The following is an 11863-nucleotide window of genomic DNA, read 5'->3' on the forward strand; positions in this document are numbered from 1 at the left end:
GATGGCATATGTTGTGATGTACTGATAGATGCAGGCTGGTGACGCGCGTGTGATCAATCCATCTTGAGCGTCTTTGGAGGATTTATTCCTCTGCAGGATCATCAAGAGAGAAAAGGTGGTTAATATTTCCAGATCCGGATCCATACCGAGCTGCCCAGGATTAAACCTTGCATCCAACTCTGCCTTCCTGTGCTTCCCTCTCAGCTTTCCTAACATCATTCTTCTGTATTATAAAAAAAGCAGAATGCTAACTTCCTTTTTTTTTAAAGCGTAACACAATACAACATATCAAAATACAAAGCCATTGTCATGCATCGATCAAATGGTGGTCATGAGAAATGTATTATTACAAGTTGTAATACATTTTTAACGGTTGTAATTTACAACTGTTATATTGGTATTCATTATCATTTGAACATCAGCGCCAAAGATGATCTTTCGTCCTGTAATTTTACTAGTCTATTTCTTGTTTATCTTATCGTATCTTACATTTACTTAACTTGCATTACATTTTCTTAATCTTAGCGTAAGCATAGGCTACTTCTTCATTAGACAATATAGAAAATACTTCAAAATAGCCAATCTACAAGCTTAATGCATCACATTGCGATGCTTTGTAAGTTTGTAGAACTGTGTTACTTTAAACATAAAAACATTGACACATTCTGACAAATGAAAAACCAAACTTAAATAAATGGAGGCACAGCGTCAACCTCTCCGCAATGATGGCACTCATACTGGGATGTTTCTCTTAGTCTCAGACTCCACCTTCCATTTCTTATCAACCAACCACAGTATAGTATAAGCCCACCCAAGATGTAACCCATCATACCCATGTTCTATTGATAATCAATGAGCCAACAGGATTAAAAGGGCACCCCATTCCAATCAGATCTGCAGCCACCAAACACAACTCATAACAGCATCTCCTGTGCAGATAATAAACAAAACTATATTAAAGAGATTCCAGTCCCAACAGAATGTGAACCTTCTGTGTGACTTGGAATCGACAAGTTATAAGCATATACATTTCAATATGAATGTGTATAGCTGAACTGATGTGGGAAATTGGGTTACAAATGTCTGCTCTGTGGCACGGAGATAAAAACATAATTAGTTAATATACTGTATATTTTTGTAAGCATTTTATTTTATTTGAAAGTAATTGTATTAGTTCCTTGTTTGTTATTGTTCTCATCTTGAGGTGGTACAGAGGTAGTTCTCTCCGTTGTTCTATTATTTAATGTGTCAGACAGAGACCTGCTACTCATTAGCATCTCCCTGCCTATATCACACCTGTTCTCCTTGCCCCCTCAGCGGCACCTCTGAGAACTCCCAGACACCTTGAGAGGATAGAGGAGGAGAACTGAACTGACAATGGTTTATGATGAACTCAGCTGTGAGGTAACATAACATGATGTAACACATGGCATTGTAGACTTTTTAACCAAAAGTCCCATATAAGACTTTGTTATTTAGTTTAATTAGTTCTTGTTGGTATTGTGAAAGATAGAAATCTGCTGTTTGAGTGCAGCTTGTGAGGTACGTGGCTCAATTCCTGAGGAAGGGGGGTGGGACATTCACTTTACTTTCGACAAATTTCAACAGCTTTTGAAGCACAGACATTTAGGCAGAAGCATTTGTAAATTGACGCAGCCAACATGTCTGTCTCGAGGGACTATAATTCCTCAAATTCCCCACCACAGCACTTCATCCAGTGTGAGGGCTCTGCAATCCATTTAAGACGTATCATGTCTTTAAGTTGAAGAGCGCAGTTTTGTGACAGTAATTCCAAAGTAAAGCGTTTTTAAAAAGAAATAAAAGTTTTAACAACACTAAAATGCTGCCTCTTGCTTTGGCAAAACATTTTATGGCTGTAAAAGGTCTGATTCTGATGAGCCGGCTGTTTATTCTGAGAGTTAAAGTTGGAGACATGTTCACAACAGACGCAGAGACTTGTGAGAGTGCAGATGACAGTATTTGTTATGTCAGACAGACTGAGGTGATCATGTTTGACTTCTTTGAGAGGTGATATTTATCATCACTGTCTATGCCTAAAATACTTGGTAGTCTTGGTTCCACACGGGTGTCTTACACTGAAAATAGCAGATACAAGCTGACAACGCATTGCACTGCAATATGTTGTGATCTTCTTATAGATCTATAGATAGATATATAGTGTCTCATATTTCCCTATGAGACCCTATAGTTGTCATAGAACTATAAGGCATAAAGATAATAATTCCCTTTTCATTGCATGAATGCATGCTGCATTATTACACCACTTCAGAAAGATAGAAATCTTTTCAGCCATCAGAAGGGTGGATAGATTGCTGTTTGAGTGCAGCTTTGTGTTACAATATGTCTTTCAGTGCAGTGGTGTCTGCAGCTGATGAGCTGCAGTGGGAGAGTGTAGTAGCAAGATAGATTCAGGATGAGGGGGGTTTTAATGGCTGCCACTCTTCATTCCTGTTCCCTGCCAGCAGTATGACTCCATAAATGTTTAACATCATGGGCACAGTCCCCATGCAGGGTCTGATCATGAAAGTGATGCTAGCAGCTAGACCGCAACAGACGGTAGGCTACATGACATGGTAACAATTTAAGCAAAATAACATGGACGATTAGATAAAGTGCCCCTCGGGGCACAGGTCTCCACCAGGGCAGGTCATGTTGTGGCCTCCTGGTGGTGCTATAATAGGCCAATGTGAAAAGGGTGCCATTTCTTCTTACGCCTTGGATGGCAAATTGGATGATTTGAGGCATTTTGTTCCAAAAATGTGTTTTGCAAAAATCCACCTGTTGGTGGCGCTATAACAGGCCAATGTGAAAAGGGTGGCATATATTCATCAGCCTAGTAGGAAAGTCAGTGAAAGATTTGGGCGGCCATTTTGTGGTTCCACTCAAATTAAATAACAAAAAAATATACATTTAATATAAATTATTTTAAGCCTAGAATCAAGCCATCCAGGCTAGATCTGCTGTTTTTAAATAACATATGGGCTATAACCTATACATGAGGCTGAAGCGATTATTGTAGGTTTTGTAGGCCTACTAATACTAATCCAAATCTAGAAAGTAGCCTAACTATAGTAACTAAAGTTAAATAATTGTACAATATTTGCCTCTGAGATGTAATGGAGTAGAAGTAAAAGTACTGAAAATTGGAAATATCTGGCACTTAATAATATTTGGCAGCCATTTCTGAACAATAATACAGAGAAAATCACGTTACACATTTCAGTCTGTACTCACATCCTAACCTGCAACTTGCGCCCGAAGATCAGTCACTTAGTCCCTCTGGCACCATGCCAGATCTTTCAGCTCAACCCAAATGTCAGGCGACAAAGGGGTGCCTGGTTCAACCTTGCTGTCTCTCGCCTTGACCCATCCACTCTCTCCCTGAGCCCCAGTGCCGGACAGAAAGAATAGAAAAACAAGAAAAAACTGTGAGTCACTATTGATAGCTGCCGTTGTCTTATAGGCTCTATATGCACAGCAACCATTTTGGAAAGAACTCTCTTCCTACTTCCTTCACAGGTGTTACCAATGATATTCATTAAGGCTCTGTTCCATTCTGGTCAAAGTCAGGGTGCTGCTGCTGCTATTGTGCACATAAGTACTCTGGAAACACTGCTACACCAGCGGTCAAATTGTCCTTGAGTTGGTTCCAAATGGCCTCAAACGGGTGAGAGTTATGGGGGTCCTTGAAATTAAAGTTTGAGAACCACTGTGCTACACTAAATGGAACAGAGGGAGCCTTAATAAGTATTGGTAAGACCTGTGAAGGAAGTATAGTTCTTTCCACCCACCCATTTTTATATAGGATTTGCACGTTTATTTTCATGCTGTATTGATTCAGTGCCTTTCCTATAGAAATCTAACAAGCCATAAGCCACGGTAAATTCTTACCACCCAGTTCTCGGGTGCTGACCCAGTGGCCGAACGCAACCCTTACTACACTGTTCTGACCTGGGATTCTATTCTTAGACACAAAGCGAAAGCCTCCTCATAAATATGAATTGACGCCTTTGTAATGCCATGAGTGTTTTCTTCCCTCCTGTCTTCTGTTTCTATCGTGACCACATCTCAGAAGCACTCAACATCAGAAGGCCCTGCACGCTCCTGTTCCCCATGGCCTGATGGGGCCTTTGAAGCCTTAATCTACTCCAGACGAAAGGATTACAATTTAGAATTTAGGCAATTAGCAGACACTCTTAATCCAGAGCAATTTACAGTAAGCGAGAACAAAACATGGTAATACATCAAATACATAAACAATAGTCATCAAAAATCCTACGTAAACTAAGAGCTTAAGAGTAGAATATCTATATAAAGAATTAGGGATGTCCCGATACACGTTTTTTGTTCCCGATCCGATCCCGATACCACAATTTCTGTGGTAGCCGATGCCGAATACCGATACCAGATAATAATAATTATAATAATAAAAAAAAGAAAATTACTTTACAACCCTATAGGGTTGTAAAGTAATTTTATTTTTTTTCTAAAATGCTATCTAAGTTACATAAGTTGAGCCTTTGCATACGCCTGTAAGGTCGTCGAGGCTAGGACAAGTGCTACGGCAAGTGATACGGGCTAAGATTAGTCTGAAGAGGTGGGTTTTCAGACTATGGTGGATGATTGGGAGTGAGTGTGCAGTTCTGATTGCAATGGTAAGTGCATTCCATAGTTTGGGAGCCAGAAAGGTTGGGACGTGTGGAGCGTTGTCCCGGTGTTTTTAGTGGATGAGCCTCTCTCATCCCTCCTGGAAGGGGACAGACAGGTACAGTGCAGGAAGATACACCAATCACTCTGGAAGGAGGGATAAATGCTATGTCACTTTGATGTATGTCTACCTGAGGAAATTTGATGCTGATCGTTCGGAAGCCTATAATGCTGCCATTCTAGATCCCTGTGTGGCTCATAATGATGCCGGATATGAGGCCAGTGAAAGAATCCTTTGATGAAGAACCCGGTTCAGAATTTCTTCCATGTGGCCTCTGCTTTGTTAGATGGTACAAGGTGTAGTGACAGCAAACACAGATGAGAGAGAGAACTGTTGACATGCTTTCCTTAATCTTTCTTCAGGTTCATTGAGCATGTACACTGTTCTTCTGCAAGAAATGTTAATGTTCTCAATGTTCTCAGTTACATTACCATTCACACCAGGCAGATCCTCCAACGATGGTGCCAGGGTTGAGTGTCAAATACACTCCATAGTCCCTGTGGATGGATGTCACATATAATATAGTCATAATGTAAAAGATCCGAGGCTGGAGCCGCTGGACCCTACTGTAGCTAATGTCATGGTGTTAGTTAGCTAAAGCGGGTCCTACTCCTAACCTTAAATAAATTAATAATAAATGAGGCATAAAGGTGAGAAAAGACGGCTTGTATTGGCAAATAACTCCATGGTTAAGGAAAAGTGCACAGGGTCAATAGCGTAGTTAAAGCAGTGACATTATCCTCCAAGGCTTGTTTGAAACACAGCCCATTGATCATAAGAGAGCACGGTTAGCTAGTGGAATATGAATATTTATGAGGAGCGGCTATGTAACTGAAGGAGCTCTCAGTAGACCACTGTCTGGTTTGTACACATAGACCAGACCATTACAGGTCTATTTTTATATTTTTATACTCTGGATAGGTCACTGTCACACACACACACACACACACACACACGCACGCACACGCGCACGCACGCACGCACGCACGCACGCACGCACGCACGCACGCATGCACGCACGCACGCACGCACGCACGCACGCACGCACACACACACACACACACACACGTGCGTGCTGTATGTGACGTGATGTGACATGACCGGAATGGACAGAGAACAAACAACAGAATATATTAAAATAACAGACTTTATTATCCTATGCCGTCTCTGGCTTGAGGATTAAACAGATAATAGCACACAAACTGTACATCTGAACATAATCAATTATTTTACAAAAGCAGTTAGCGGCAAGCAGATAATCTTACCCTACATGTGAAGCTAAATCAAATCAAATCAAATCAAATACAATACAGTAAGTGTACTGGACAGAATGAATCCGCAGCATTCTGAACTGCACATTGTTGGTATTTTACATACAGACGATGCTCAGTCAATGTTAAGCTGCAGGGAGATGGAAGTGAAAAGGAGTTCAGTCAGTGGCTGACTTGCTGGCTGGGGGCTATTTATAGAAGAAACTACTGTTACCACTCTGACCGGGTGGCGTGTTATCAGAGAACCTCTCCACTTGAGTCGTGAAGGTTACAAAGGGAAATATTAGTAACCTATAATCCAATCGTCCCGTGCGGGCCTATGCCTAAGCTGCAAAGACTATACTGTATACGCTTTCTTTCCTCGGTTAATTCTCTCTCACCCTGTCATATTCATCGGTGGCTTTTTAATCGCTAACTGCTCCCCTCCCCGGTCCCACTCCTGCAAGGCGTGGGAATTAGTATTCATGTTTTGAGAGCTGGATGAATTGCATAAAGCCATAAAGCTTGGTGTCAAGAGGAGATATAGGTAGCATGCTGTACTTGGGAAGGAAGCGCAGGCGCGGGTGTGCTGTGCGCATCGTGCTCATAACTATGGAGTTCAAATGGGGAGAACGTGGAACAAACACTGGCTAATTAATGGAGCATTGCAGTGATTTGGGTGATTTGGAAAAAAGACCCGGTCCGCCCCTGTAACAAGATGTGCACATGCACAAGCTCTACAGTGGGGGGGATGTGCAACAGGCCAACAGCATGTGCACCAAGGCCCGCCCCCACTCGATCATGATTGGAGGAAGGCCCCTCTCACCCTGATTGGATGATGGTTGGGCCCTCTAGCCAAAAACGAAACCTAAGGTTTTTTGACCCCAGGGGTTAATTGGGGACAGGGAGGAACTCCTTTTATGGTCAGCACACTCTATAGTAGGGAGGATTATTAAAAAAAAAAAGTGGTAGTGAAATCACTGAATATACCTTTACTGTAGTTGCTCATTGGTGTTGTGTACCAAAAATAGCAGATTTAGAAGCTCACAACATTTCATGTTGCCAAAGATGGAGAGGATGAAACAAAGACACACCATGTTTGATTGATTTCCTGTATCTCTGTCACATGGCTTTAGGAGATGAGAAGCAGGGCATTAGTCTCTTAAATCCAATAGAGAAGTGACCATGAGCAAAGATTATGACTTATTAGAATTATGATTCTTTTGCCCCATTGTCTTCACAAGCCACATTCTGAACATTATTCTGACACCAAAATGTGATTTTTCAGATTGACAAATCAGGAGGAAATTATCTTTATGTGTCAGCAACGCACACTCAAGAGATGACCGTGGTGTTTTTTTGTGAGGTAGGCCTACACAAAAAACACGGAGTAATCTGGTCAGTCTGATAGAGGCGAAAGGAACTGGTTGGAATAACATGTTCCCTCCACACGCTACGTCCTACCGGGAAAACTGAAGGAAGTATGAGCTCAGTTCGGGGCTCTCACCAGGTTGGCAGAGGGAGAGTAGCACCCAGGATTACAGTTTAGGCACCGGGTGAAAAATGGGTTGAAAGATTGTGGGATAAAAAAAGTGTATACCAATTTGTACTAATTGCCGAGGTGTGGAAGGCAGTATGTTGAGAGCTTGTAAATCGCCTATTTTCAACTAACCCACGTATAAATTTGTTCTTTGTCGGAAGATTGTGACAAAAACCGACAGGTATGGAATTCGTTACCTATGTAGACCATGGGTAGATGTCGTTGGCCTTTGGATAAAAGCATCCCAAATTATATTTATAGTTAAACAGAGACACCAGCCCAGCTTCTTTCTGTGTCTGAGGGGAGACAGTAAACTTCAGCTGAGGGGAGACAGTAAACTCCCAGTCCCAGCTGAATTTGAGATTGATATTCCAGCACCTTAGGTCTTCGATTTTGTTTCACCTGGAGTTGCAGAGTCATGCTCTTGGCAGCACTTCCTGGCCACCCCACACTGTCCCCTGTGTGTCCCACACACTCACACATGAATGCACGTGTATGCGTATGCAAGGAATCCTACAGGTGCGAACACACACACACACACACACACACACACACACACACACACACACACGCACACACACACACACACACACAAACACACACACACACACACACACACACACACACACACACACACACACACACACACACACACACACACACACACACACACACACACACACACACACACACACACTCACTCACTCACCTACTCACACACTCACTCATATAAATAAATATGCTTTTCCTGTTTGACAGTGCAATGCTGTGACCTTGCAGTCAACCTCTGTTTACAACAGACCTAACGCGACCACCAGCCACCAGTGCTGAATAGAAAAGGTTTGAAAAGTTAAAAGAAATAGAGCACATCCACTATAAAGCAGGTGCAGGACAAACTAATCAAGGCCAGTACAAATAGTCCACAGATAGAAGTACAGTAACTTGTGCTTCCAGTCAATCATTTATGTATAATATACCATTGAAGAATTAACTGCACACGTTTAGTGTCTCATTTATATGATTTCCATTTTTATTATAGACCCATGTCAGTGTTGTTTTACAATCATACCACTTAAGCCCTATAGTATACTTGGTCATATGGCAAGTAGCAAAAATAGCTGATCTACAAGCTCACAACACATTGCGATGCGTTGTGAGCTTATTGCTATTTCTACTTTTGACTGTTTACTTTTTCTAACAATGTTTGCCTATAATGACATGCCCTAAACATGGATGCCAGGTTGAAAGAGTATTTTCCTCTCGGATATGGTAGCACCAATCGCAGAAGGATTTTTTTTGTCTTTGCCAATGAAATTCAAATGTATGCCTTATTTATGCCTTATTAAGATTTGAGTCCTTCAATAACTCAGCTTATGCCATGAAGATTTGGTCTTTTGTATTGCAATTAAAAAAGAAAAAAGAAAGAAACATGATGATTGCATTCTTTCAATGAAAGAGGATGATAGTGTATTATTAGTCCAAAGGGGGATTTCTTGGAAGTCATATTTCTGGATAAAGGTTGTAATATTTTATAGATATACTGTATAATATAATATAATATAATATAATATACATTATGTACATATGGCACTTAATGACACAAAAACTAAAGAAAAACCACACAATTGAAAGAAATGTGATTGTGTATAACAAACAAACAAAAAGAACATATAGAAAATAAATAAGCATTAAAGAACTGAGGTGTTTGCAGCATTTGCTGCTCATGCTTGTTAGCTAAAGTGAATGAGTGATCACTTGGGTTAAGGACAATGGTGTAAATACAGGCAACCCAATACAATGACATCACTAATGTAAGATATGCTAAATGAGAGTTCTTCACTACATGAATGTGTTTCACCAGACGGTGTGTTTTCACTATGGCATATTGTTGTCTGAGTGGAATGTCATTACATCACTGTTGCAAGTATAAATAGGCCTATCGTTTTGGCTTAGTAGTGCAAGAACAAACGCAGTGTACACGTGAACAGCAGACACACACGGAGAGAGATACAGAGACGGAGAGAGAGACAGAAAGAGAGAGAGAGAGAGTGTGAGAGAGAGAGAGAGAGAGAGAGAGAGAGAGAGTCATGGAGGGGAACATCTAAACACTTCAATTAAATGAAATATGATTGTATGCTTTTAAGAAGCACTTTATAAAAAATAAAATAAAACACTAAAGTTACATCAGTGCCTTGTTCTCGTTAAATACGACAAAGACATTTGGTCATTTCGGTTTCCTTGTCGTGGTTGTCCATGAAATAAAAAATAATTAAAAAAAATAAGATCAATACCCAACCGAATTCCTCTTGTCGAGGTCGTTGAGATAAATGTCCCTCCACATTGATCATTCATCCTATACATCTGCCCTGCAGATTGCTATTTAACTTTGGAGAGTGTTGCAGGTCCATTTCCACACTTTGAAGAGCTAAATGAACATTCTGGACTGTGCATAGGCGGTTAGACATAGGCAGAGTCACTCGACTGAGTGCGGCCGAAATTAGGCATGCTCATTCTGGGTAAGTCCTTGTTGCGGATCTCATAAATGGACTTCCTCCGAGCCCGCACTCCTCGGACGGCGGCTTTGATCTTTCTCCAGCCGAGGTGGTTCAGCTCGGCCAGGTTCAGCAGCACGCAGATGCCGCTCACCGCGAACATGAACACCAGGAACACGGTCTTCTCGGTGGGCCTGGACACGTAACACTCGACGTCCTTAATGCACGGGTAGCGGTCGCACTCGTACACGGCGGGGACGTTGAACCCGTAGAGGAAGTACTGACCGACCAGGAAGCCAATCTCCAGGCCGTTCCGGAACACCACCTGGATGATGTAGAAGCGCGAGATGCCCTCCTGCCGCCTCATCTTGGACCGCGAGTTCCTCAGCGCCGAGCTGGGCATCATGTCCTTCATATCGTCCTGGTCCGCCCCGTCCTTGGTGGAGTTCTCCGAGTTCTGGAGCACCACGCCGTTGACGTTGACCTTCTTGCCCGCCGCCGTCATCGAGGAGGCGTCCCCGTGCAGGTCCTTGGACGAGTCCTGGTCCTTGTCCAGGGACAGGTAGACGGTGGAGAAGCGCCGCTCCTTGTTCTTGGCCGACTGGTGCACCGAGTACGTGATGAAGCAGAGGCTGGGGCAGCACACCATGATGATCTGGAACACCCAGTAGCGGATGTGCGAGATGGGGAAGGCCTTGTCGTAGCACGCCTGGTTGCAGCCCGGCTGCAGCGTGTTGCACACGAACATGGTCTGCTCGTCGTCGTAGACCGTCTCGCCGACGATCGCCACGATGAGGATGCGGAATATCACCACTACCGTCAGCAGGATCCTATAGAAGCAAGAAGCACATTTAAAATTGACTCTTTCCCTCTTTTGTAGCTTTGTATGGGGGCTGTTTGATGTGCATCTTCATCTTAAGGCACTTGAATAGACAATCTACAAGATCACATAACTTGTAAATCGGCATTGTTTGGGGGGAAGATTTGGTGTCGATGGAAAAAAAGAGCAGACCATGGTACAAATGCAACTCATGATCCTGTTTGCTATTTAAGCGGTTCTAAACAATTAAGCTCAATTAGGGAATGCAACGCATCATGAATCTGTGGTCCCCGGGTGGAGAGAAAGCGATTAGTACTTGGGAGCTGTCCAGTGCTGAAATTCACCAGCCTGCACTGAAATGAAAGCACGCTTTCCATACACACATACTGCATGGGCTACAGACAATAACGCTATACTTTCAATGGGTTTGACTGAATAATTCCTCCAAATGTTATAATCGAAAATGTCCGGGTGTCTTCAACATGAAAATGTAATATGAACACAATGTGTTGCCCTTTCCATAAATTGGCCATCGCGATCTTTATGCAACTTATACATTGTGCATACATTCAGAGGCTTAATTGCTCTCTGACGCTCAGGACACATAGGTAACTTTTGCACTTCACGGCTCTTACCTTCCGATCATAGTCGAGTGCTGCTGGACAGCAGCCTCCAAGAGACGCTCGAGTATGGTCCACTCCCCCATGATTGTGCATTCGGAATACTGGCGCCTCAGAGATATTTAAAAAAAGAAAAAAAAGAAGGGAAAAAAAAGGAAACAAGGGAATGTATTATTCCCCGTCTATTCCTCCTTCGACGGTATCTTTTGAATGCATTGATAGCTCCGCTGCGGTCTCTCTCCGCCTCCTCACTGTGTGTTACCTCACCCGCTAACCTGCTTGCTGCCCTTTGTACCTCTGGTTACAAAAGAACAAAAGATCACCCCTGATCCCATGAACACTTGAACTTGAAGGTCCTGATTAGCAGCCTAGAAATCCCTTCCTATTTTCGATCCCCGCAGCGCACGACTGC

The 11863-nt window shown here is 42.6% G+C and overlaps 1 protein-coding gene across 1 annotated transcript; it reads right to left on the reverse strand.

Moving 5' to 3' along the window:
- Positions 1 to 9976: 9976 nt before the first annotated feature.
- LOC306941596 (gap junction delta-2 protein-like) lies at positions 9977 to 11560 on the reverse strand (the record flags this gene model as incomplete). Its single annotated transcript, XM_079527135.1, has 2 exons — positions 11467 to 11560; positions 9977 to 10841 (listed from the first exon to the last, which is right to left on the reverse strand). The coding sequence occupies exons 1-2, from the start codon at positions 11535 to 11537 to the stop codon at positions 9977 to 9979; spliced, it is 936 nt and encodes a 311-aa protein (XP_079383261.1). The 5' UTR covers positions 11538 to 11560.
- Between the last annotated feature and the right edge of the window lie 303 nt (positions 11561 to 11863).

This window comes from Electrona antarctica (genome assembly GCF_951216825.1).
Source record: "Electrona antarctica genome assembly, chromosome: 17".
NCBI classification, from domain to species: Eukaryota; Metazoa; Chordata; class Actinopteri; order Myctophiformes; family Myctophidae; genus Electrona; species Electrona antarctica.